The sequence below is a fragment of the Aythya ferina genome (assembly GCF_964211825.1).
Source record: "Aythya ferina genome assembly, chromosome: 4".
Lineage (NCBI taxonomy): Eukaryota > Metazoa > Chordata > Aves > Anseriformes > Anatidae > Aythya > Aythya ferina.
In genome coordinates this window covers 44,575,107-44,602,949 of record NC_140300.1, presented here as the reverse complement: position 1 = coordinate 44,602,949, position 27,843 = coordinate 44,575,107, and the positions used below count along the sequence as shown (strand labels likewise).

Below are 27,843 nucleotides of genomic sequence, written 5' to 3'. Positions count from 1 at the left end.
AACAATTTGGACCGTTATAAGCATTGTTATGAGCTTTTTTAAACAGTAAAAAAAAAAGTCTCTGTTCTGCCTGGAAGCATTTAATTGCTGAAAACAGGATCATCTACTATGTAATGAACTGCAGCCATGATACTAAAATAAAGTAATATTTTGAAGTTACCTGTTTTACTTTAGATTACAGTCAGGGCTAATTGCGTTCATTTTGCTGCAGATCTATTTCAAAGGGAAATTGTTCTTCCTCTTATCTGTTTTGAAATCTGTTCTATGTGTCTTTTAAAATTTTTAATAAATAAAATATGCTGCAACAGATGATGTGTTGTAGTTAGCCATATATAGCTATGCTAAAGATCTGAAAGTTACCTTGTTAGATGTCTTAAATACTTAATTTCTCTACTGTATAAGCAATTTTTAAGTTTCTCTTATATGAAGAGTTTCTCCTATTTTTCAGTGAAGTTTTGATTTCTAAAATACTCAAAGCAGAGATACGTCCTTTTTGAGGTAAACACATGGGCTATGAACAATGTACAGCTGCTTATTCTGTTTTCAGAAACCAGGCTGGTAAATATAAAAAAACAAATTCTGTCGGAAACATTGAAGAAAACGGTATTTAAGCCTTTTATGTTTTGGTCAATGCAGATGAAATCATGTAAATACCTTTACCTAATGTGTTCCTTTAATGGTCCAGAAATTGACTTCTTGGCAGCTCTACAACACAGAATAAGATGAATAAAGTTCCGTTCCTGCCTCAAAACACAGTAAATGTGATCATGTTGGAGTTGCACTAAGGCAAACTCAGTCTTCTCTATTTTTTTCCAGTTATATCAATTTGGTATTAGTTGAACTGTTAAATTAATGAGAGCACATTTGAAAAAAGCTGTAATTATGAAACATTGCTTGTTACTACTTTTGGGAGTGGAATTTTCTTTCTCCTCTGGATCCTGAACCTGCTGAAGAGGTAGAAGGGTGTAACACTGAGAGTGATGTATTCATTGTGAGAAACTCCTTTATTTCTTCATGAAGGCCTTGCTGGGTCTTCAGCTCATGCGGCGTTCTTCAAGAACCTTAATGCAATGGGTTCCCTGGGTTCTGGAATGCATGCATACTTGTAGCCATGGGATCAATAGATGTTTCTTTGGTTCTCTTTTAACAAAGCATAAGCACACTTAATTTCATCGTTGTTAAACAAATCTGTGTATAATTATTCAGGAATTCACTGTGGTTTCAGAACACCTGTAACCACAAAGTGTTTGAATGAAATAGCACTGCAGTCCCTTGTGCAAGTCCATTGTTTTCCCAGTATGACGTGACAGCCAGTTGCAAGTCAGTTGTCATTTGCTATGATTAATCTTTTTTATCTCTGAGTGTGCAAGAGTAGCAAGCCAGAGCAGTGCATACCTCCTTATGTGGCATGACAACGTGACAATGACATTTTTTTCATCTTAAAGCTCTGCGGATTTGTAGCTACTGCAACTTTAATGATGAATTAGAACTACCCACACAAGGAAAGAGATATAAGGGTGGCTGAAGGAAAGCAAAACTGAATATACGCTCCATGTAAGGTAGTGTGTGGGAAACACATTTGTTACATACTGAGCATCTGAGCAAAACTGTGTCATGTTTCCTTAGGTTCTCAACAGGAGATGTGTAGAAGCAGCAGTGATGACAGGCCTGGCACTCAACTGCAGCATAAACAAGAAGTCCTTGTTTGACAGAAAACACTATTTCTATGCAGATCTGCCTGTAAGTATGCAGTGTGGGTGGCTCCTTTACAGCTGTAGGAAAGGGCAAGTCTGGAGTACGGGTGACAACAGGGGATGAGCGAAGAGATGCTTTTTCTGTTTCCAGTCAGTGTTCTGCTCGCCCCAACAGGATGCTGCGCTGTGCCCTGATGAATAGACAGCTGTACCCTGGTGCTCGCTGATTGAATATGATTGCTCTGATTGCTGACTCCTTGCTTAGCTGCACGATTCCAGTGGCTTAATGTAATTGAATTGGGAGCTGGAGCTGCTTTGCCCCCTAAGTTCTCCATTCCTGGTGCTTAGCACTAATTGTCTGTTAGGGTAAAAGCAGTCTGATAATAGCCCTTCATTTCAAGTGAATGTATAACAAACACAAGTTTCACTGGTATAAACATGGTAGTGTCTTTTCTGTGTGTGCTTAAAGAGCTAAAAATATTTAATTTGCCTTTAAAAATTTCTCAGTCAGTAGTTCCAATAAATTAAAAAAAAATATGACTGAGTCTTTTCAGTGTGGTTTGTTGGTAGCTTTCGTATTTGTTAGAAATTGTCAGTGGAAGTCAAATACATTTTGCCACACTTGATATGGAAATACTGAAATCAGTAAGGGCCTAACTTCTGTCATTACAACAGGGCGCAGAAGTGTTTGAATCTTTTCTTTGTCTATTTTGGTAAATAGAAATTTATATTTCTTTCTTTCTTTCTAATTTTAAATACTTTTTTTTCCTGTCAGCTTATTTGCTCTGATTTTTCAGTTTAATTTGTCAAAGGGAGGAACACTAGCTTTAATTTCTCTCATTTGTGGCTGAACATCTGCTGACTGCATAAGAAGAAAAAAAATGTTTTTATTTTATCTGAGAAAGATCAGGCATGTTAGCTTATCCTCTCTTTAGGTGAGGTATCCCAGACATCAAGAGAGGCAGAGAAAGAGATTTCTCAGGTCCCAAATCAAAGTACAGATGTGCTGTATTATTAACCAGGCTATCTTCTCTCCCAGTGTTTGTTCAGGTATTGAAAATATTTTGAAGTTACACATAACACATTGAAATACATTTGTTTCTCACTTTGGAAAGGGAAAGATTTTATAGTTTTCTGTTGGACACCTGGATCTCAGAAGAGATTTGTATCCTGTTTTCTTTTTTATTGGGAATGTGCAACTCTTAGGTTCACTTCTGTGAAGTTGACATAATTGCTGATTTTGTTTTTGGGGATAACTTTGCTAATATTTGTGAGTCATTAAGAGAGGCCCTTTTGCTGGGAGTTTTGTAATGAGCTACTGGGAATATGAAACACATCCTTATCACGTTGAATTATCAATGCTTTTTTTTTTTTTTTTTTACTTGTAGAACTATTTTAGAACCCATTTCCTGACCTGAAGAAGAAAAAAGTGAAATAGCAAGAAATAAACACAACTTTCAAAATTCCTTTATACATACTAAAGAAGCACCAAAACATCACAGATCTGTTTCCACGTCACCTTTGGTGCTTCTGCCATTAAACTGAAAACAATCTCATAGTCTTGTGTTTTCTCCTGCTATCAGTCCTATCAGTCTCCTGTATAGAAACTATATGAAAGAATGTTGTCAAGTAAAAGAAACCTCAGCTATGTGTTTAGAGGAGAAAGGTGAGGCAGAAGAAAGAGTGTACAGCATCATGTGGGCTGCCATTGTCAGTGAACGTGAATTATAGGATCCTCTTGTAAAATATGGATGGAAATTTGGTGAAGGAGATGCTGATTTTATTAGCCTGAAACACGTAATTCTTTTTTTCTAGTGACTGACTTCTGTAGTTTAAAGCGCTGACATTAAACTGCCCAACCTGCATTTCACAGTGAAGCAGTCTAGCCAGGAACTCTGTAATAAGATGCGGAGTTTAGGCTAATGAGCTGTACAGAACAGATAAAATAAATCCTGCTCTTAGGGTCTTTTGACAATGGGATTATTGTTACTCATGAGCGTAGGGCTTTGGATAGGAAATGGGATTCTTGTTATTTATTGTCACTCAGCATTCCAGGCTTTAAAAAAAATCATTTTAATGAGAAGTTTTAAGAGATGGGAAGAGCTGTCTGGTTAGCATAGTCTGAAAAGAGTCTATTATTTTATGTTTCTTGTAGTGATTATGGCTAGAAGGTCGTGCTCTTTATTGCATATATAAACTGAGCTATTCACGGTGCCAGACCATTGTCCTGTATCCCAACGCGCTGTCACCATCTCTAAACTTTACAGTAAGCCCTTCCTCCCTACAAGATACGCAAATGCTTCTCCCAGAAAACTGGCAGGCTTTTTTAAAATTCTCACCAGTGGGGGCATGAGCAGGCTAGCAAGGAGGAAGGGATAGGGGCCCTATCTCAACAGAGTAATTGATTCAAGTCTGTATTTTTACATCAGAGCAGTGATTACAAGCCCTTGTCACTGGCAGCCCCTTCTCTGGCTAGAAGCTGCCCCTTTGCATGGAGTCCCGAGTATGAGGTGGTATTTATCAGCTGTGTGCCTCATTGGGGGTTGCAGTGTCTAGCTTGTAAATTGCTGTGTTAATGAAACTGGACTTTCTCCTTTTCTTCATATTTTTTTCCTGCCACCTCCCTCCCCACCACACTAATGAGTCAGTTACTGAACTGGCAGAGAGGGATATTCAGCTTGGGGATGGAGGTACAGTTACTGTCTTCAGACAAGATTTAACATGATCACAGAACCACAAGCATGGAAGAACCTCTTCTGGTCCATTTTCTGCCCCAAGGCAGTATCAGTGAAATTGATGTAATCTTTAGCAAGTGGTTGAGTAGTTGGTTATTGATTATTTCTGCATTAGTATAGTATTGCATTCTTGCCTGTATTGAGGAGCACTCTTACTTTTTCCCAGATCTCCAGCTTCTCACAGTTACTTCAAATTCTAGTCCCCTTCTCTAGCTTCCCTCCTCTCCAGATAAGCAGAATAATTTGTGTTTTTGCCTGTTTACGTGTACCTTCATCTTTTACAGGTCACTATGGAAGCTGTTGCATAGTCAGTTTAATATTCTTAGTCTAGAGTACTTGCATTTGGTAATGCTGCTGTTTTGCATAAAATGAATGTTTTGAGTATAAAGCTATTTTTTTGACAGGCTGGCTATCAAATCACTCAGCAAAGAGTTCCTATTGCGGTGAATGGGAGTCTGTCATACAGTCTCTGCATAGATAACAAAATGAGCCAGATGGTGACCAAAACTGTGAGGATTAAGCAAATTCAGTTGGAGCAAGACAGTGGAAAGAGTCTCCATGATGATTCAAGGAGCCAAACTCTTGTTGACTTGAATAGGGCTGGTAAGCCTGGACTATTTTCTTATTTTTCTCCTTCTTTCTGTATAAGATGAGTCTTTAAAAGTAAATGGGTGACAAGTAACAAGTGAAAAGTAAAAACAACCTGGTATGTCTCTCCTCAAAAATAAAAACAGATCAAAATGCACATTACACTTGAAGCAGGGGAAGGCTTGCATTTTTTAATGGCTAGCAAGCCTTTCCTATTGCAGTTGGTTGATGGCATATTGCAATAGCAAATTAGAAATCTGTTGGCTCCAATTCTTCAAAACTGTGTATGTCAGTAACATACAGCCACGCAGCTGCTTAAGCTCTTGCTACTTGTCCTGGTTTCAGTTAGCACAGATATTTAAACAATAGGCATTGTTTAAAAATTATAATAATAAATAAAAAAATCCCAGACCTGTAGTAAATCAAGTTTGTATGTAGGAGTAGTTGCTAGAATTTGACATTGCATGAGTCAGAGATTTCTTTTAATTATTAGCTTTGAAAAAATGTAGATTTTCTCTTAAAGCATTGAAATTATAAACTGAATGAACCAACTTAATGCAAAATAGAAGACAGCAATCAGGATGGCCTAGCGTAACAGGGATGTGGTGCTCCAGTATCCTGGAGTTAAGGGCTGTGGCTGCTCATATTCTTTGAAAGCCAGATACTGAAAATAAAAACTAGACTACATCTGTTTGCAGTTCTGTCTGTTCCAAGATTAGTTTAAGATCAATAAATTTGAGTCTGCAGTCAGATTGGCTTTAAACTGGAGTTCTCCTAGCGGAAGGCAGAAGAGGAATGTGTGTGTCTGTTCTGCAAGTCATCAGAGGGTGGAGGACAGCCTGCAGTTTGCCTGCTCCTTTAAAAAAATAGGAGGAAAAGTTTTTATAGGAGTCTGCAGCTGGGTCCATTGTGACAGTCACTAAATAATACATGATTTTTATGTTTGCTTTTGTTTGTTTTATTATGTTTTCTTTTGGGGGCATTGTTGTTTTCTGGGGTGGAGGGTTTTTTTGTGTGTGTTTTTCTTGAAAAAGGCCCAAGTGCTTTCATGTGTTTAGCCAGTTCCACTCTAATATGCCGAGATCAAAAGCTATTGTTGGAAATCTCTTGTCTCTTCCCCTGGTAGGAGTCGGCCTCATGGAGGTTGTCATGGAGCCTGATATGTGCTGTGGGGAAGAAGCAGCTGCAGCAGTCAGAGAGCTTCAACTTATTCTTCAAACACTTGGGAGCAGCCAGGCAATCATGGCAGGTACAGAAGGGGGAAGGGCATGTTCTCTTGTCACCAGTAATTCTCTGTGTTTGCAGGAGTTTTGCAGCTTCTGGTTCTTTTGCTCTGCAGTTGCTTATAACACGTAGCTTTTTCTAGCTGTTGTTTTTACAATCCTCAGAGCCTGCCCTAATGTCTCCCATGCTTCAGGTGTCCTTATGGGCCTGCCTTCCTCTGCAGAGCTTTGCAGTGTTAGATTTTATATTGACTCACACATTACTTTTACAGGATAAGCCTAGGCAGGAAAGAGTGTCCCCAGGGTTCTTGTGTTTCTCCCTGTCTGCCCTCATGTTGCTTGCCACAGAGCTGCAGCACAGAGGCAATGCAGTAAGGACTAGCTGTGGAATATGGCTGTTCCCTTAGTTCCCACAAAGTAGCAGGAGTATGGATCATCCTCTAAGTTGCATGTCAGGTCTCAGCTGGTCATAAAATCGGTGTAAGCAGTAAACTTATGCAGGTGTCTTGGGTGAACCAACAAGATTTTAGCTTTTACCCCACCTGATTGTTTCACACACTGTCTGTCCCTCCCCACACCCTTCTGGCATTGTGCTCGCTAGGTCTCAACTTGTCTTCCCACTAGGGAGATCACTGCTGATCGGGGGATGCTGGGCAGAAATTTGTGGTGGTTCGTGCTGTGTAGCAGGCTTGCAGGGAACAGTTGCAGGCATTAGCAGCCAAGGTCCCGAGGTACCCTCTGGCATTCGTCCCCACACATCAATCTGATCTTCAGGATTCTACTCTACCTCCAGGATTTCTCCAGCAGAGATCACTACAATCTTTCTGAGACCACCTCCTCTTGAGAATCCCTCATTTTGGCACCAGCTCTTCTGCCTGGAACTCTAAAGCCCCAATTTTTCTAGTCTGAATAGTTGTGCAGAAGCGCAGCATGTCTTCAGCCTCCTAACTGGTTGTTCTCTCTCATGTCCCTTTCTAAATTTGAGACATACCATTTTTGCTCAGTCCTAATGTTACCAAAATTTACAGCCAGTCCATGGTTACAGCTAGCAAACAGCAGGCTTCTGTGTGAGAGTTTTAAAAAGTGCAATTTGGGGCATTCATTCCCCCCAGCACATACACTCATTTATCTGTTGCCTGTTAGTGTTCACAATTTAAGCTTTTTTTTTTCCTCTCTCTTTTTTTTTTTTTCCCTGTGATAATTGGCCTCACTGATCTGGCAACAAAATCAGGTCATAGTATAAATGGGTCCATCACCTAGAGAACTGAGCCAGAATGGTCCAAGTATTACCAAAGACTTAGGGGATCTAAGAAATGTTAGCTACTGATTCAAATCTAATTTAATGTAGGGGGAAATAATAATTGCTAGACATTCCTTATGTTACATAGTGCCTTGCGCTGCCTACATCTTCTCTCTGAATCTTCTCTCACAAGTGCGGTACCCATCAGGTGGGGCACGGTGTTTTGTTATTAAGCATCCAGTTTTCAAAGGCCGTCATGGACATATATATATATACACCATCATTTATCACTTCTGAATTTGACCCGAATATTGCCACTGGAATTGCACTGTGGTATCTTTTACTGCATTGAGATTTCTGACTGTAAAGGCAGAGTCCAGTGCTGGGAATATTTTTCCTGCAATATAATTCACTTTAAAAGTATTTGATTTTTTCTTTTTTTTTTTTTTTTTTTTTTTTGCAGGTGGCATTTTTAAGGGCTTGCTACTATGGTTTTCCCTTGTCATAGAATAGTAATTCATAATTACCATTGCTATAAATCATAATTACTTGCTTTCAAATAAGGTCTTTACATTCTCATACTTTACCTTCATTCTGCTTCTGTGTTCAGTGAAGACAAGTGCCCAGTTTTATTCACTGTTACTTCATTAACAATAGACAAGTGAAAAGATAATTTCATTGCAAAAAGAAAGGAAAAGAAGCTGAGCTTAAAGTGGGCTTAAAGGGAAAAAGCTGTTTTAAGAACATTTAGGGTCTGGCTCTCCTTTCACTTATGCCTGATTAATTTCATTGTCACATCACATTGACACCTACATCCAAGTAGAAGCAGGTTGTGTCTCAAAATGAAGTAAGGACAGGACAAGAATATTCTTCTTCTGTAACAAGGATTCATTTCACCCCAATGAGGAAGCACATGCAAAACACCTCTCTTGAAAGAGATGTTGGGTCATTCCAGCACTTTTATTCTTAATATGTGCTCGGCAAAGGCTCTTTGAAGACAGAGAAAATGAATGAACTATCATCCAGCCTACTTTTACAAAATGTACCAAATCCTCTCTAGTCAATTTACGTCTCTTGACCAGAATGGATTCTGAGCCATAGACTTCTCAGCTTTGACTCTGAGCTATTTTGTATTTCCTTTATTATTAATACTGTATCTAAACCTCAAGTGGTTTTTGCTTTTTGTTTTGTTTTGTTTTTTTGGTTGGTTGGTTTTGCTTTGTTTTGTTTTTCTTTTTATCTGTATTAAAATTTAAAAACCAAAGATGAAGGCCATAGACATTCACTGTGCAATATGGGAAAAAATGTTAAGTCATTATAATATAACCTTTCCTGTTTGTTTTTTTCCCACCAGTTGAATAACTATGGCAAACCTTCTCTTCTTAGAAGTGATGTCTTTAGGGGAGAAAACTTAGAAAGATGAAAGTCCTATTTACTTGAAGTTGAGTCATCAAAGATCTCTGAGAACATTAGCCCATTTTGGACTAAAATTGTACGATGCTTTTATATGTAACTTTGTATTCAGTTTCAGTGTTTCTGGCAGCTAGGGAAATCTGGGGAGGGAAAAGATTGCAGTTTCTTGAAGGAGAGGAAGAAAATTACAAAAAATCCACCACTTCTGACATTTTGTCTTTGGGCTGCAGACTTCCAAGGACACCTAAGTAAATCTGTTCAACGTAACTGCAAGTTCTTGTGTTCCACGCTAGAGTAGTATATATCCATCAAGTTGTAATTCCAAAGTTTTGGTGCTGTTTTTAGTGGAATGGAACTCACAGTCTACTGCTTTAAACTGCTTGTATAATTCTGCCCTTTATTTAAGAGCTGTGAGTCAGAAGCTCTTTTTGCTGTACTGATCTAGATGACCTGCCCTGCATTGTGCCATACAGTTTTCTTGGAGAGGAATTATCAGCAATAATACTAAAAAAAAATAAAATACATATATATAAAATTGTATTCTCGGAAAATTATGAATGATTGGAGGCAGAAGCTTAAAATGGAATCACAAACAGAAAGCTATTATGAGGTGGTTGTTACCCATTTCTGATCATACGGTAGTCGGCTATTAATGTTCTACATGTAACATGCAGTTTATTAATGCATGCCAAGTTCGTTTGTTTTTGACTCTAGGTTACAGGGCAGACTATTCTGTTGATGAAGTTTCCTTTTACAGAGGGTCAGCTGAGAGTGGATGCCAATGTTTCTGTGCATCATCCTGGAGAGCCTTACGGAGTGAGGACGGAGGTGAAGAATATCAATAGCATACGATTCCTGGCAAAAGCAATAGGTAAATGGTTCCTTTGTTACTGGAGCATTGTAGATATTTTAGGAGGTCTCAGTAAATGAAATATGCCAAGCTCCAGAGTACACTAATCGGCCTTAAATGCCTTGACTAGCTTTGTCTGGGCATCCCATCCATGTGTCTTGCCCCTGGTGCAGGAGTCCCATTTAAGCCCGGGCTGGGGCCTTCAGACTTTGCCTAAGCAATGTCACAGGTGTGTGAGTTTCCAGTCCTGTCTCCTGATGGACCTTGGACCCGTGCTGTAGTCTTGTTCCCAGTCCTGTGGCTGGCCTCATCTCCTGCTGCTTCTGACTGAACTCCCTGGATGGACCCTGGACCCAGCTCACCCCCGTCACAGTGACCGAGACGCTGCCAGTGGACCTATGGGGCACTCTGGGGATAGCAGCCGTGTTAGTCTGCAGTTTTAACTTTTATCCTTCTGCCTGTAAGAAGAACAAAGCAGATGATTCAGTGCTTAGAGTGTTTGGCTCTGAAATATGTTAGCAGTAGCTCCGTGTCGTCCAGTGTAGATGATTGCTTTCCACTGAGTACAGTAGATGGTGTGTGTGAAGTTCAGATGCGGCTTGGGTATGAGCAAGAAAAGATGATCGTTACATCCCCAAAATAAAACTGGCAAGGGCGATATGAGAATTCTTGTTCCAAATACTCTACTGGGTGAGAGGAAGGTCACTAGGAATGTATGGCTTGGCTGCAGTGCCTGGGAGAAAATGTTTTCTACTTGAAGGAAATGAAAGAAGATGAGGAAAACATGCAAGGAAAGAAACAGTGCTAGAGAGAAAGGCAGTGACTAATAATTCTGTCTGTAACTACTGCTGTTGATTTCATTAAGGTTAAATCAACAAACTTTTCCATTATTGCATAGCAGTGAAATAGTAGAATGTATAAAAGCTAATAGTGCAGTATAACAAGCTTATTTTTTTTCTTTTGTTTCTGTCAGACTATGAAATACAGAGGCAAATTGAAGAACTGGAAAATGGAGGAACAATTCTGAATGAAACAAGAGCCTTTGATTCCAAGCTTGGGTGAGTTTTTATTTTGGAGGAATATCAGGAATAATACATTTAGAGTGCTAGGGATACCCAGTGAACTGATCAGGGGAGATAGCATGGTAATGCTCAACTTCTTTCTTCTAAAGTCAAAATTCACAAGCATAGTTTCATTGCAGGTAGTAATTAATTCCTCTTAAAGCTGAGGCTTTAACACAATCTGTTGATAAAAACAAGCAAACAAACAAAAAAACCACCCCTGTGTGTTACATCAAGCAGTGTCAGGGAGTTCACACACATTTTCTTTGAAGTGGCTTTAAGAAGTTCTCCTGATCTTCGCAAGGTGATGTTTTGTTTTGTTTTTTTTCCAGAAAACTGATTCTGTGGTGTACCACTTCTCACATCTTACCTGTTGTGTTTTATTTTAGGTGCACTGTACCAATGAGAGACAAAGAAGGAATGCAGGATTATCGGTATTTTTTTTTCAATAAGTTAACGTTTCAAGAACTGAAAACTTATTTAATATGCTAAGCGTAGTCAATGTAATGAGTCTGTAAATTTAGTATGGCGAGTGTAGACCTTCCACTGGAAGGGAAAGAGACCTATCAAAATCAGTTTATTTCTGAGAAGTTCACATCTAGAACTCTCTGATCTTTGCTAAATCCCATAGATCTTTCCCAAAAACTAAACTGGATTACCTTCGCTCCAAGTGGATAAATTGAAGGTTTGCTTTGTGGCCAGTACACATGTATTATTAAGAATGTCTGACATTAAATGTAAGAATATTCTGAGTTAAGAATTGTTCCTGCTTTAAATAAATACTGAGGGAAATGATTTTCAGATAGCAGGCCCTGCCTCTTCACGCTTAAATTCTGTTTAAGACACTATTTGAAAATCCTAACTACTGCTGAAGAGTGTCAGTGTACATAGGCAGGTTTCTACCTTAAGATCTGTGTAGCCCTATTGAGGTTGTTACCCTGCTAAGTACCTCTTGCTTTCCACCAGTGTGAGATGACAGCCATCGCAGTTTGATTGCTAGCATGATTCATGTGAGCACTCTTTCATCTACTCTCGGCAAAGTCAGTGCAGCACAGTCAAGCCACAAACAGCCAGCTGGGAAGGATCGAGCTGGAGGGTGAGGGACTAAGGCATGACTCCTGGCAGGAAGCAGTGCTGCTGGGAGCTGGGGCAGCACTGCAAAGCAGCAGCATAACCTCTGCGTGCCCTAGCACAGGAGGTAATCACAGTAGTGTCTGGATGAGATGATCAGACAATGCTGCTGGTTATGCAGCTCAGTGATTACTGAGGGCTTTGGGCTCCTCTTCTCCTGCTCTGTGCCTGCCTGCATCCTCCCCTGCCTAGGGTCTTCTTAATGCTGATCCACCCAGGAATTCCCTGGCTTTTCATCCTAGGACAGTCTTCCTGTTACTGCCAGAGTTCACTTCTTGGCTGGAAAATTGTAGTTTTGCAGGAGACTTTTCAGAGCTTCTTAGCTCTGCCCTATCTGTATTCCTGTTAAACCTGCATATATTCTCATTGAAGCACAGCAAGGATTTTGAAAATATCCCACAAAGTTTAAATTAAATCTGCTTTTCCAATTAGCATTTGTAGAAATGCAGCAGAAATGGCAGTGATCATTTAAGAATTCCTTAATGTGGTAGGGGCTGGCTTATTTAACAAGACTAATAACACAACTAATTTAACAAGAATAAGAACAAATGCAAAAGAAAATTCATGCAAACCTTGGCAAAACTGGTGAGTCCAATATACTTCAAATAAAGACTGGAAAGATTACTATTAGTGCTAAGATTGTGGCCAATATTAAACTGTGTTTTCTCAGATTTTTATAATTTACTTCTTGCAAATATACATCAGATGTGAGATATGTGGTTAGGCAGATTTGAAATAAAAAATTATAGAGGTTGTCCAATGTCCTTTATTCTGAAATTTTTGAACCCCTCATTTGATCATCTAACAATGAAGTTTCTGCTTCAATTGCAGTTATTCCACTGGTTTGAAATGGCCTTCTCTTTAAGGGAGCCTTTTGTTCAGTGGTGGCACCCGGCTGAGCACAGTGACTTTGCTTTTAGAACAGCATGGGATTTCATCTAGATTTTTGAAGTTAGTATGCAAAAGGTCGCAACCTGCCCAGATCACTCCTGGCAGTTGGCTCTCAATCTGGGTTTCTTCCTGCCAATCCACTGCAGTCTTTTTGCCCAGATCTACAATTCATGCTTGATGCCAAAAGGTTGAATACGTTGTTTCCATAGCTATCATTGTCATTGTTACTAATAATATTATTTTGAGTGCAGAAGTGTTTTAATTACTCCTTTCTAAACATTGACTTTGACAATCAGTGGCAAATACTTATAGAGAATAGGGACTTTGCAGCAGTTCAGGGACTGATCTCTTCGTACTTACCATTAGTATACCAAGTAATTATTTTTTAATGTTTTATTTTGTTAAAATAGTAGTACAATTTCCAGGTGAGCTTAAACTTGTCTTTTTTTTTTTTTTCTTGTTGCTTAGCTTTTGGACTAAAAATAATTCTAAGGAAGTTTTTCTTCATTTTCTCTAGGTTCATGCCAGAGCCAAATCTTCCTCCATTGATTCTATATGATACTAAATCTTTGCCAGCTAATGTGAACCATCAGCAAGTGGTAAATATTGATTGGATTCATGAAAGACTTCCTGACCTCCCCAGTGCGAAGAGAGCAAAGCTTGTTGAGCTGTATGGGATTCTTCCTGAACACAGCTTCACCTTAGTGGTAGGTCTATTGATCAAGTGCGAAAATAAACCTAGCAACTTCAAAGCTCCATTGTTTTTAAAAACATTTACAAATGTCATTATTAACCAGCTATCAGTTCTCATGGATTTTTTTTGGTTGGAAATTTGTCCAGTTCGTTGCCTACTTTGTACCTTGGAGCCATATGAATAGAATAGTAGGGGGAAAAGAAACCTTGCACAGTGCTACTAGAAAAAGCATTTCTCATGCAAGGTGCAGTCAAATAACTATTATTTAATATTGATCTTGTCTGTCTACACATGGACAAACTAGTGACTTACTGCCACAAATGTACAACTTCCTGCTGAGAAATCCTTGTCTGCAATTGCATGTTCTTCTTGTCTTTGGGTCTGGTATGAGTCTGGGCACAGTGTCAGTGTTTAACAAATTAATGGACATGCTTTCCTGACTGCAGATGGAAAACCCATAGTTTAAATCTTTCAGCTTCATGTGCCCCAGTTTCCATACTCTTTAGAAAAAAAAAATTTAAAAAATTGACTTAGGTAAATAAACAAAATGGCTTTACAACATCAACGTTGACCTCACAATGCAGTTTACCAGGGACATGTTTAGAAGAGGGGATGTGAAAGAAAGGATGTGCCAAATGTGGATGTAAATAATGAAAAGACAACAAAATCTCATAACTTCCAAAATTAATCTAAAGGACTTAAGGCTTCTTAAATACAAATTGCATCATCTTGTTTTGGCAATGAAAACTTTGTGGTGGGTTAGTATAGCCACCCAAGTTTAGACATTTCACATAGCCAGCTAAGCTAGGACAGGGTTCTGCTTTGGTTACCTCTGTGATTAGTGGCGACAGAAGGAAAACAACTTCATGGTAAGATTCAGAGTATAACCGTAAGTACTTTAAATTGTCCTCTGGAGGAGTTCCTTTCCTTTGGCTGTAAGTGCAGGGAGAGCAGTGCACATAACTACCTAATAACCCTTCTTCGTGTGTCTTTAATACACTTGTGCTGTGTATACTGTGTATATTTTAATACACCTTTATAGAATCTGTTTCTACAGAAAACATAGTTACTTCGTCTGAAGAAAGATGTTAGGAAATCTGCTTTTGTGCTGGTGTGCCATTTTAGTGGGCTACTGCTTGGTAGGCAGATATGTTGTAAGTCTCATCGAAGTGATGAGGCTGCAGTGACTGAGAAGTGTCTGTAGTATCTTACCTTTCTGTTTCATTGTGTAAATTGCACAATGTGATTTAGCAGGCAGTATTCCTGTCCAAGTGTGCATTTTATCTTGCACATTAAAATAAAAGGAGCTCAGAAGAGGAAGTAGGTCTCTGCACACCCTTTTTTCTGTTGTTTTTTATTCTTCTCCCCCATTCTGGTGGGTTGACCTTGATCAGCTGCTAAGCACCATGCAGTTGCTTGCTCATTCCCCCAACCAGTGGGATGGGGGAGAGAGTAAGAAGAGCAAAAGCAAAAGAACTTATGGGTGGAGATAGATGTAACACTTAAAGAAGTCAAAGAAGGAGGAAGATAAAAACAGAAGTAATGCAAGAGCAATCACTTATCACCTCCCACAAGTAGTCTGATGCCCATCCAGTCTCAGAGTGCCTCATCCCAAACCCTTTGCCCTCAGTTTTTCTTGCTGAGCATGGCATATGGCAGGTAATATCCCTGCAGTCAATTTAGGCTGGCTGTTCTTGCCTGCCCCTAGCCTGCTCACTGCAGGAGTATAGCGGGAAAAGAGAAAGCCTTTATGCTGTGCAAGTACAGCTCAGCAGTAGCCAAAACACCGGTGCGTTACCAGCACTGTTATAGTCACAAATCCAGAACACAACCCCCTATGGCCTGCTATGAAGAAAATTAACTTCATCCCAGCCAGACTCAGTACACCCACTTCTTTCCCTTGGCATCAACCTACTTCTTCAATCTTGCTGGTATTGATGGCCTCTGCTGTGTGGTTTCTGTCATCTCTAGTAACTAACCCTATGGATTTGCCTGACCAGCTCCCCTTTCTTTCCAGCCATTCTCTGAAATCTGCTATTGCCTTTGCTTTTTCTCTCTTAGCTTTTTCCTTTTTGCAGCGTATAAGATAATTAATGAGCTCCAAGCTGAATTTTGGGATACAGCTTGTAATAAGATAATGCAACCATTTGAATGCATGAAGTGAACACATTCTTCATTGTGGGTCTTCTTTTATTGTGCATTAGAATGTCAGCATGTATACTCTCCATAAAAGTTGCTTGCCTGTTCACTGGGAGACTAGTTAACCTTAATTCATCTGAAAATGGTATGTCCATTGCTGTATTAAGCTTACATCAGAAGTTACAGAAGATTGCTGATAGGGCCAGATGCACAATCTAATGAGCATTCTTTCAGGTTAGAGCGCCCAGGAGTGCTCATTAAATAAATGGCAGTGGTAGAGGGATGACTCTAAAATGCAAAATCTCTGTTCTGCGCCAACTTGTTAGCGAAAACGCAAAAAAAAAAAAAAAAAAAAAGTTATAATAAAACAATACTGTACCTCAGAATGCAAGTTAGTTTCTGAGCTCACTTCATGAGCTTTATTCTCATATACGATAACTGCCTGTACGCACTGCAGTATTGAGAATGTAAGTCTCTAGCGTTGCCTAATTGCAAGATGAACTGAAATGGAAGGAGAGCTTTGGCTGTTAATATCTTTGCCTGAGATTTCCTAAGTGTAAACTGCTAGATTTTTCATAGTTTTGTACAAATGACAAAAATAAGTGAAGTTTGATTTTCTTCATGCAAAATCCTTCTTATTTGTAAACATACAATTTTTTGGGCTGGATAGACTGAGTGGTATTTGGGTATTCAATTTCTGCATGCAGTTCCTACTTTGCTGTGTAAACTGTTAGGCTGTCGAATACTGTTCTTCTATCAAGAAGGATCTCTGAGAACTTGGTCAGTTATGGTAGTATAATATTTTTGCCTTGCTTCCTGTAGGGGCAAAAAAAATAAGATGCATTGGCATAGATATAAATGTGATGCTTTGTTTTCAAAGACCATGCTGAAGTCCAACTGAAAAATAGATTGGCTGTCACAGTACAGCAATAGAAAAATAAAAAAAGTCTGATCATTTCCTTTCTCATCTGAATTTCAAGTCTTTGTATACATTTACTGTTCCTCTGCTTACTCAGATAAAAGCAGCAGTTCCACTTGGGCTTGGGGTCATTCGTTTGCTGGAACAATTACATTTGTGAATCCATTAAACGGTCAAAATGGGATGCTGAAAAAGTAGTTCTTGACAATTTTGTTTACAGCATGCCACCCTCATACACTTTGGTGTGCAGGTGAATTTATGCTTCTTTTTAGAATTTAAAGCATTTTATAAGAAGCCATAAAGAAGTTTGAACTGTCTTTCTTTGACTGCTCTTCTTGCTGCTTTAACAGAGTACATTTTCTGCTTTTTTCCCCCTGACAGTCTTGCACATTTTTGCGGCAGTAGTTACCTCATAGTTGGTTATTGTGGGAGCTGTGATGGCGAAAATGGGAAGAAGAAAGCAGAAAATGACATTTGTGAACACTGATGTGGTTTTCTCCTTCAGTTCTTCAGGAAACATTATTGGTCTTTAAAAGCACAAGTTTGCATTACAGAGCCAATGTCTCTGCAGATGACACCCATGGCGTTCTGTAAAGTAGCATATTGTTTTAAACTTGTTTTAAAAGCATCTGGAATCACTCCACCCCTAGATTTTGACGTGTACTATTAAATGGTGGTGTGAAACCATATTTCAAAAATAAATTTGCATCTGGTTGAGTTCATATTTCACGCCAGTGAGATTCTGATGAATAAGTTACAACATATTTTGTGCATAATGGGAGCCCCCAAGTGGGCCTCAATCACAAGCATGGTGCTGCAATTCCAGAATTCTGGTTTTCCTTCTAAGAAGCATAAAATATGTTACTCAGAATTAAGTGAGACAGCATTCCTGTGAACCAGAACATTAGAGCTTGCAGTGGTTTTCAGCTCAGATCTATCACAAGGGACAGGTCTGTGTGTATGTGTGTACGTTAACTCTTTATGATGTTTTAAGCCACGGTGTAGAAATACAGAAGCAGAAATGCCTAGTGTGTGCAGACAGCACACAGAAAATTGTGATGACAAATTATTAGGGAAGTAGCTAAGTTAAGATTTCACTGAAGTTTTTTTGTTTGTTTTAGAAGTGAAATGATGGATAGTAGAGCTCAGTGTATCAGAGCTGCCCCCTGGTTATTTTTCTCTAAGATTAACTACGTCTTCTGAGGAGAAGTCATCAAAATGAATTTGGTAGTTGGGGTGAGTTTGGCATGACAAAAGTTGACCAAAATGCACAGCAAATTAAAGTCAAGTTCAAGTAGTATGGTATCTAGAAATTAAAGTTAATCAAGCTATTCCTTCTTTATATGGCAAGAAAATACGGAAATCATTTCATTTCTAACAGTCATTTTGACGTTTTGACATTCTGCCTTATTCAATTCAATCTGGCATTGCTGGGTTTTCCTTCTTTTTGGCTACAGAAAATTATAGTCACTTTTAAAAAAATAAAGACGGGCCAAGGAATTTGGGGGAATATATCCAGTTCTATGTGCACAAGTAACCGGTAGGTATAGGGTTCAGTGCCTGGTAGCATGTGTAAGTCTATCTCTCAGAGTATTCCTGGGCTTTTCTCCTCTTACTGCTTGGAAATCATCTGATTAAAATTTGAAGGCTGTGTATGTTTGTCCTTGATTTTCAAAGGTCTGGCAGCAGCATCAGAGCTGTAACTCCAGCCAGGCTGTTGATATCCAGAAATCTGAATAAGCCCACTGCTAGAGATATGCTCTCCATCATATACGTGATAAAAGTGTTGGACATGCTGCATCTGAGCTGTGTAGCCTTCATTGAGACATGTGGCGTCTGCAGACATTGTTTTTGTGTGCATAATGTTGTAGCTAGACTACTCTGCCTGGAGTGTTTGTAAAACCTTCTGCAGCACATGTATAAAAAACAACAATAACAAAAACCAACATTTATACATACTCACTTCTTCCTACCTAAATTGGACAGGTGCTTCTGTGTAAGGGAGTCTGCTATTTAAATAATAGGTGTGTGTTTGTGCTAATGAATCCTGGGGTGAATTAGGAAGAGTGCAGTATTTAGTAGTTTATCATTTTAGTAATTCCACTTCACACATGCCTAGTTTTTAATCGTTTATTAGACTTTGATAATTACATCACTCCTCTGATGTTTGAGCTTTTTTGTTTTTTATTTTTTTGTCTTTAAGCAAAATTTGTTCTAATGTATTTAACCTTGGATTTTGCATTTTGTATAGCTAAGTAACTGCTAGTTAAATTTGTAAGAACATAGGTCAAGAAAGGAAGTTTGTGTCTGTGTATCAGATAAGTTTTGGGAGTTACCGGATCCACTCCACAGAAGTCCTTAGTGACTTACTGAGGCTGAGAACTTCGATTCTTTCTTTGTTCATGGTCTCAAGGTAAAGGGGAAGGGTCTGATTTCTGTCCCACCAGTTTTACAGCACTTCAATCCATTATTCTAAGTAGGTTTTAATCTGTTTTACTGAATAGAGAGCGGTACATTGCAACCTCCCTAAAAGCCATACGTCATTACTAACGAATGTGGTATCCAGAGATGGTAGAAGTTTACATTCTGAAATTTTCAAGGTGGAAAGTCCAAATTTTTTGTATTGCTATGGTGATAAGTTATCTATAAAAACAAGGGCAAAAGAGACAGTTTTGACAGGGGTGAGTTTGGGTGGAAAAGTCAGGTTTGGTTTAGCATGTACCTGGACTCTTTTTGCTCAGAAGTGTTCGCAGAGATCTGTCTGCTATCACTATGTGCTTGGAAAATGTTTCTGCTGTGATGACAGTGTACTGAGAATAACTCAGTGGCTGCCTCTAAACTGTTACCTCTGACAACTTCTCAGAGCTGGCATGTCCTCCTGTGCAGTTATGCCAAACACTGCAGAAGTCCAGTAGCACGCTGGATTTGGATTCCTCCTTGAAAAGGAGCGCTACAAGCCTTTAGTAGACCTAATAAGTTCTGTGCTATAGTTAAAGATCCATCACTGCCTTGATGTCGAGCAGCACAGCATTCAACAGACTGTGCAGTGTCTGTTCTTCTAAAAACAGGCTCAGATTTCACTTATACTATAAACTGAATCCCTTACTGTCATACCTTCTGAGCACTTAGGGTGCTGTGTGAAGCCTTACATAGCTTCTGTGAAAGCTAGAAACTAGAAAAATAAAACCCCACTCCTTACAGTATGACCTTTCCGTATCATTCAAGGGTGAATACAAGCCAATCTTACTCCATCGATCCAAAATAAGAAGAAGTGATTGCAAGATGAAAAGTGAAGTATCTGTAGACAGTTTCAGGCAAAGTCTTCTTGGTAACAGACAGCATGACAGCATGTGGAGCATTTTATTGAGCATTATATTTTCTGGCATCGTATGTATGTAGAACAAAGGAGATGAGAGGTTCTCTCCAAATGATAATTTTAGGGAGGATTTCAGAGAAAAAAGATAACTCGGTTCTTGGAAGTTACATTAAAACAGACAGGCTGACATACAAGCTATATGTATGCATTCTAGACAACATACTTTGCTTACTGTTTTGTTAATAAAATTACTCAAAAGTCTTGTGGCTTTGAAATGAATTCACAAAACCAATTTACTTTAGGATTGAGTATTTATACTCTGAATATAATTGTGTAACTAATCATGTTTGCACTTCAGTATCTCTTTGATGCATTTAATTTTTCTTTTAACAGAATGAAGACGGATTAACAGAATTCTTTGAAAATGTAGTAAAACAGACCCAGATGAAGCCAAAGAAAGTCATCGGCTGGATTTTAAATGACCTGCTGAGTTACTTAAAACAACATTCCTGTACAGTGAAGGAAAGGTCAGGCTTCTCAATTACTACAATGGTGAAACAAAATTGCTCCTTTTCTCATGTACCAAGAATAGTATCATGTCACTCTGTTGCTCACTTCTGCTTTAGTTATTATCTGTGAAGTTTGCTAGCCTAGGCAGTGCTACTTAGGCCTTGACACTGTCATGATGAATGAAGCTAACCAAATGCCTTCCAGAGAAGAGGACTATGTAGTTAAGAGTAGTAATCAGTGCCTTCCTTCTCTGGAATATGACAATGTTAAGGCATAATCAGGCAATCAATACCAAAGCTGAATATAGTGTATCATGGGAAAAAATACTAGCTTGTCATGTTAAATGGTGTGATGTTTAGGCAAGCATCAGTAGCCTAGATATATTACGTATCCTTTTCTCTGAGGTAACTCTTGCCCCTTTTTCCATAGCCCAATCAGTTCTGTTCTCCTAGCTGACCTTCTGAATCTTCTCGAAAAAAAAGAAATTTCTGCTTCAGCAGCAAAGCAGGTGAGTACCTTTTTGATTTTACTGTAATTTTATTTTGAATCTGTGGGCACTTAGTCCATTTGCATAGCTACTTTATATTCAGTGTGTATCAGTACACTGCTTGTTTAAAAGGAAATTATTCAGAGTGTTGATGAAGGATAAATCTAGCATCTATACTGTATACATATAACGGATGAAAATACCTCGTGTATATAATCTTACAGATATATTTGCATATTCAGCGTTAGAAGGAAGCACAAACCAAAGAGTACATTTTCAACATGTGAACTGCAGTCAGTTAAGTAAGTTCTGCTTCTGAACAGACCGGGCACAGATCTCAATTTGGTAGTTTGAGTCAGACCTGAGTGAAAGGTCAGTGGGAACTAATCCCTGACTTGCAGTTAAGCTGGGAGTATCAGCTACTGTGTGCTAAGGGATACTAGGGTCTACATTCCCAAGTATTAGCATATGGAAATGGATATAATTACCTGATTGTAGTCACAAAAAGAAAAAGAAGGAAAAAAAAAAAAGTCTGATCTGGCATACTCTGTGAGTGAAACATGGAGACTTCTGGCCTCTTTTATCCCAGCTTCTTTGAGCAAGTGTTGTTATTGGCGTCTCAAGCAAGAGCTGTCTGTAAAGCCAGTTTTCCCCCTGTCAGGACAGTTAGAAAAATCAGCACTTGGCACATTCATCTTAAGTTATGAACTGCTTATGATGGGTACTGTGACGTCTGAGTGTATATAGACAAAATTCGGAGCCCTTTTGTGAAAGGGAATAACTGCCATTCATCTCACGTTGTTTGTGGAATGTGTTGTTCTTTCAGGTAGTGATTGGCCTTTACATAAATACATCAGATGGCCGTTTGTTCTCAGGTGATCAGCAAAATTGCTAATAAAGATATTTAGTTTGCTTTGTGTGCTTTCAAGAGTTTAACACTGGAATACACAGGGCTGGCTTCCGCTTTTTTAGCACAAATGGAGTCCAAGAACAACTTTGGAACGGTACAGAGAGCAGTGCACCTTTTGCATGGTTATAAACCAAGAGTAACAGTTGCAAATGTGGCTCTTTACCCTACTTGGAGACACTTAAACCTCCTGGTTTGGGGGGGTTTCTTGTGCTTCTTAATTAAGCTGGGCTTGTGGTTGGTCTGCTCCTCAGAATAGCCAGCGGCTTATTATAGGCACCATAAATACAAGACCTAAGTGCCTGACTTCAGGCATGTGCATTTGGAAATTTTAGATTGCAAAAGTAAAAGCTTCAAAAAGAACATAACATTAAAAGGAAACGCGTTGGGATGCCGGGTGGTTGTGTGCCCGTGGGGTAACGGGACACCCATCAGCTTGGAGTCTGCGTCTGAGAGAGGAGCTTCAGAACTCCATTCTTAATTCTCTGCTTCCTTGTGGAGGTAGAAACGGGGTACTAATGCTTTTCTGCTGGAGGTTTTTCCTTGTGATATATCTGTACGCCAGCACTTCTGACAGGTTATGAAATGTCAAGAATTTCAGAGATGCCTTTCTTGTTTAATTACAAACTCCTTGTAATGTGCGTGTTGTCCTCTCTGTTCTGAAATTGGACACAGAGAAATAACAGTACTGTTTGCCATCACTGAGTGATGCTATCAAACTGCAGGAACCTTGCCGCATTTAGAAAAGTATTTTGGTTGCCTGGATGTCAGAAGAATAACAAATGTTTATAACAATTCTCAGCAGTAGGCAGAGATACTGGATGGCCCGAGGGCAGAAAGGGCTATATATACACAACAGCAGATGAATTGCAGCACTTGGGGTGGGGGAGAACGAATTGCAGCGGTGGAGACGGATCCAACTAGAAATGATAGAAGGGTTTGATGGGGTGAGCACGCAGACGTGTATCCACATACACGGCTCACAGCAGGAAGCTGTTAAAAGTTTTAATTTTTTAAGAGGTTTGTGTTCGGTCTCTGCTGTGTGAGGCATTAGAAACACAGACAGATAAAAGCCGAGAGTGCTGATTATAGACACAGAACATTGTATGGTAGGATGCATATGCCAAGGAAAGGGCACTGTGTGCTTGCATAATTAACACTTAGGTAATTACGGAGCTCACGCCCAACTTGCCATCAAATATAGCATCCTGCCCAGAGGTCTCCAAAGCGGTTTCAGTCTGGCATGCCTGTGCGCAGGGGGGCAGCTCCCACGCTGCAGGGCTGTGGGGCGAGCGTGGCCTGGGCCAGGGGAGCCTTGAGGCTCCACTTTGAAGTCCACGGCGGGACATCCCGGTGCAACTTCCCCAGGGCTGGAACCACTCCGGTGGGCAATACGCCTCAACGGGGCCTCAGTCCTCACTTTGGGGCTGGCAGGGTGTACATCTGTGGCATCAGGGCCCGCTTGTGTGTTCCGGAGTTGGAGGAGGACGGATCCTGGGGCAGGAAAGCAGAAAGTGGCCCTGGCTGCTGAGAGCCCTGCTGGAGCAGCTCAGCATGGAGCCCTTCATCGCCTGTTCTTCAGGGATCTGGAGCAGGGCACGGAGCAGAGCAGCCCCCAGGTCTTGTTTGCTTATGCAGTTGCATATGTCACCCACATAGGAATAACTTCAGCACACCCACTTGGCACCCCTGCTTTAAAGTAGATAGCAGGAAAATGAGCACAGTACACAAACCTAAACAGAACCATCTGCTTTGACAATTATGGCTGCGCCATCTGGAGCACTGGACCCAGCCTGCCCCTCACTTTTGTCAGAGGCTGAGGGACAACTGCCAGGCATCAAGGCTTTCCATCAGTGGCAAGGAGAGATGCCCACAGGACAGGCTCGAGTGGTGCTGCCTGCTGCTTCCCTCCCACCTTTGGCAGGAAATGACTGCGGGTAGGGTTTCCAGTTGGAGCTGTTCTCAGGCGCAGCAGTCAGCTGGCATCTTCACCAGTTGCAAAATGTTTGATATGATGCCCATGGCAGCCAGACGTGTGAGTCCTGATTAATTCGTCTTGACCAATGGTTCGCTGCTATGCCGGTGTAGGTAGAGAGAGCAGAACATCATTAAAATCTAATCACGCTCAGGCAAGAATCAATAGTAGAAACTACTGAGATTTCAGTAATGGAAATGAGGCCTGAGATTCTCGTTTTGGCTCTGGAGACCTCATAATTTGATCCCACTGTTCTGGTGCAGACAGTTTGTGTAAATGAGTTGAAATCATTTTTTAAACTGCTTTCTTTAGATCTGTACTCTTTGCCAAGTAGCGAAACACATTTTTTAAAGTGCATCTTTGACAGGACTTGGCCACATCTCTTTCTGCTTTCCTTCATACCTGTAAACAAGCAGGGGCCTTGATAACATTATTGCTCCGGTAGCTGAGTGGATATGCTTGTTACCAAATTGAAAAGTACACGTGATGCAGATGCCACAGGGAAAATCTGGTGCCGTGAAGGTTTCTAACGGGCGAGCTTTTCTCCGTGCCAGGAGATGTTTGGCAGAGGACGGGCGGGGAAGCAGAGCTGTGGCCGTGACCGTCAAGCTGTCCTGCCCCCTGATCTAAGGCAGCCTGATGGATGAGTTGCTCCTGGGTAACTCTGCCATGCTTGGCTGCTTAGATTTTGTTTGTCGCAGATTTTCTCCTCCCGCAGCACATAACGTCTTGCTTGCGTACATACCAGTCCTAAAAATCACATCTGCCTCTTTCCAGGATGGTGATGGGGCATATTTACTGTCCAACCTCTGATGTGTGCAGTGCTTGGGGCTCTCCGGGGTGTTTTGCCATGGGCTGTGCTGTGCAAAGAGGACAGAGCTCCTTCTGAGGGGCGCTGTACCAGCCCAGTGCCTCGGGAGGCCCTCAGGGAAGGAAGGAGCAGGTGGAGACTGCTGTGGAATTAGGCCATGGAGTGCAGCAAAAAGAAAATAACGCAACCTGCTGCAGACTGGGTGGATCTCTGCTGGGTGTGTTTGTTTCTAGGGGTGTTGCAGGTAGCACTGGCACAATGATTTGCACTCTATTGCACTGGAAGGAAGATCTTGCAGAAGGCATCATACACTGCATTGATTTGTTTAGATGTAAGCAGCTGAAAGCTTTACTCAGTGTGGTTCTAACTCTGGCCGCTTATCGGTAGCTTTAATGTTGTGATCTGCCTGCAGCCCTCTTACAGGGGAAAAACAAGGCGCTTTGTGTCGCTGCCCTCTCTCGGGGTCTCCAGCACTGTGACAAGATACCATCGAATGCTTTGGGGTACAGCTGGCAAACAAATCTCTATTTACAAGAATTGTCAGCACGTGGTTCTTACAGACCTCTCATGGCTACAAAATTGCTTAACCACGGGTCTTTCGTACCGGAGAAGTCTTCCACACTGAAGGCTGGGGTACTTAAAGTACCATCCCGCATCTTCCATTCTTCCTAAGTTGTCTTGCTGCCCTGCTAATTATTTAACACACGGTTTGAATGGCCTTTCTCCTTTCCCCTTCCCAGCCTCTCCTCCATCTACACTGAGTGTTTAGTGCTGAAATTTTGACGTGACATCCATTTCCATACTGGTACACAGCAGTGGCCCGAACATACAATTATATCTTCAGAGCAGGATGAAGCACAAGCAGCTGTTTTAATAAGGGTTTTCTTTCTCTCCTCCCACAGCTCTGAAATAAGAGCAAAGGGAATACAGAAAATGACTGCCCAAGGAAATTGTTTTTTTACAAATGTTCCCTTCTCTCAAGTTTATTCCAGGGCAATAGCCCTGCTATGGCATAGGAGAACACACCAGCATTAAGAAGTAATTATTCCAGAGGCTTAGGTTCACCCCGCATCCCTGTGCGTGGAGGTGATGCATAGGTGGGCTGGAGCTGCTGCACGGAATCGGCTCGGCACCATTTCTCTTCTGCTTTGTCGTACGTATCCTCATTACAGCTTGCTGATGAGGGCTGGTAATGAGATGAGTTACCTGGGATTGGACTCGGTACAGCAGTCAGCTAATCGTCAGCTCCTGTGCAGAGACATCGCTCATGGAAATGCATTTTCTCACCGCGCTCAGGCACTTCTTGTGCACAATGTGAGACGAGCGCGAGTGCTGCCTGAGAAACAGCCTCGCTGGTGGCGGTGGTGCCTGCCACTGGGCCCACCTGCAGCAGGGGGCAGAGCTCAGAGCGGTGAGCAGCACGTGCTGCTGCCCGAAGGAGGGACAGAAGGTACATGGGGGCTGCAGCAGGCAAACTTCTTGGAACAAGTATCCTCGCTGCTAGCAGGCAGCTCCTGGTGCTGCGGCAGGCTGCAGAGCACCCAACCACTCTGTGCAGGGAGTGAAAAGGCTTCGATTGATTTCAGGGTGCCGAAAAAAGGAGGGAAGGCACAAGAGCTCTTTCAGCACAGCGCATGATTAAATCTTGGGCTTGTTCATGTTGAGACAATCTGCTCTTGCTGCTACTAAAATCTGACTTAGCTCTGTAATTAAAATACTTGCATGTAAATAACATTGATACGCACAGCAACTGACCTTCGCCACTCATTGTGATTTTCAGGTGTTCGAGGAATTGTGGAAGGGAGAAGGAAAGACGCCTCTTGAAATCGTTAAAGAAAAGCAGCTTCAACTGCTAGAGGATCAAGAGGAGCTGGAACAGATCTGCCAAGCAGTGATTGATGAACACGAAAAGGAGGTGATTATGGTGGTGCTGGAAAGCTCGGGCGCTGTGTTAGGCTGTGCCGCTAAAAAGGAGGGGATTAAAATGGCCTTTTCTCTTTTAATTGCTATTTGAGATCTAGAGCCAGTATAGCAGCATTAAAGCTGCTGCACAGCTATGATCATGTCTTTTCTTCTCCTTTCTTATTTTACTAAGTGTTTCTTTGGAAATTGAAGCTTACACAAAATGATCAGCAGAAGAAATTACCAGTCTGGCTAATGTGCTAAGTCATTCTATGAAACCATAAAAATTTAATGCAAGGAAGCCAAGCTACCGGGCTTTCCTTCTGTCTTCACCTATGCAGTGTACTGGCCTTAACCTGACCTCGCCACTTGGCCACGTAATTCTCATTATGTCATTTCTTGAGATATTAGAGCAACAGCACTACGCTGTTCTGAATCTGAAGACTGAGGCTATCCACCAGCAAGGCATATGTTACGGGATTAGAGACAGTATCAGAACTGGCAGGGCCAAAATTTCACTTGTTTCTGTCTCTTCTCCATGTCCCCACCTTCCCTCAGTGCCAGAGGCAAGCCTCGCTTGCTGTCCTGCCTGGCGCTGTCTGTGGGGTGGGGAGGAGCTGGCCCCATGTGGCAGCAGCACCTGTGGGTTCAGGGGGCTGCGTGTGCTGCAACAGGGCTGCTGTCAGCTCTGCTGGCCTGCGCTTAGGCTGTGGCAGCAGCACAAGTGCTGCAGTGTGTTCAGGACAGGGTTTCAGCTCTTCCCCATCCCCATCAAAGGACGTGCAGCAGCCTGCGTGGCCATCAGGCTCACATGCTCTGAGCCAGGAAAAGGGGAAAAAGTACGTGTTGATCTTGAAGGGGAGGAGTGGGAAGGAATCCTGACAGAGTCTAACATCTGCTTTATAAAAAACAAAATGAAAACAAGTGCTTAGATGTACTGTGGAGGGAAAATGTAAAGGCAGAAGTGAATAGCTTGCTTCTACTATAAACATTGTCTAGATACATTTGCCATTTGGAAAAAAGACATTAACATCTTTTGAGAACAATACCACCCACCCCAGATCTCATTGGGGGATGCTAACAGCTCTGCAAGAGCTTTTGATAAAGAAAATGAGCTTGCAGTAGGTCGGCGTGACCTCCATCAGACTGACTTATTTGCAGAGCCTGATAAAAGTGCTCCTGTATTTTCTGGCTAGAGCAGAAGCACAAGTGTGGATAGAAAGAACATTAGAACTGATTGGGAAGTGCAGAAGCTGAAGGTCCATAACTATACTCCCATTTCAATAATAATGCCTTGCCTGAGAATATAATTCCTCTCTGCTTTCCCCTGTTTGAGTCAAGCCAAATGCAGGAGAAT

At 41.0% G+C, this 27,843-nt stretch overlaps 1 protein-coding gene across 1 annotated transcript in view; it reads left to right on the top strand.

The window, feature by feature from the left end:
• GATB (glutamyl-tRNA amidotransferase subunit B) overlaps positions 1–27,843 on the top strand; it is a gene marked incomplete at its 5' end in the record, with an annotated part of 43,209 nt that overhangs the window by 13,663 nt on the left and 1,703 nt on the right. Inside the window, 10 exons of the mRNA XM_084516806.1 lie at positions 1,627–1,740; positions 4,834–5,032; positions 6,144–6,266; positions 9,651–9,764; positions 10,717–10,801; positions 11,194–11,238; positions 13,344–13,533; positions 20,288–20,421; positions 20,834–20,912; positions 26,365–26,499. Coding sequence (XP_084372932.1) covers positions 1,627–1,740; positions 4,834–5,032; positions 6,144–6,266; positions 9,651–9,764; positions 10,717–10,801; positions 11,194–11,238; positions 13,344–13,533; positions 20,288–20,421; positions 20,834–20,912; positions 26,365–26,499 — 1,218 coding nt within the window. The remainder of the gene's footprint in view (positions 1–1,626; positions 1,741–4,833; positions 5,033–6,143; positions 6,267–9,650; positions 9,765–10,716; positions 10,802–11,193; positions 11,239–13,343; positions 13,534–20,287; positions 20,422–20,833; positions 20,913–26,364; positions 26,500–27,843) is intronic.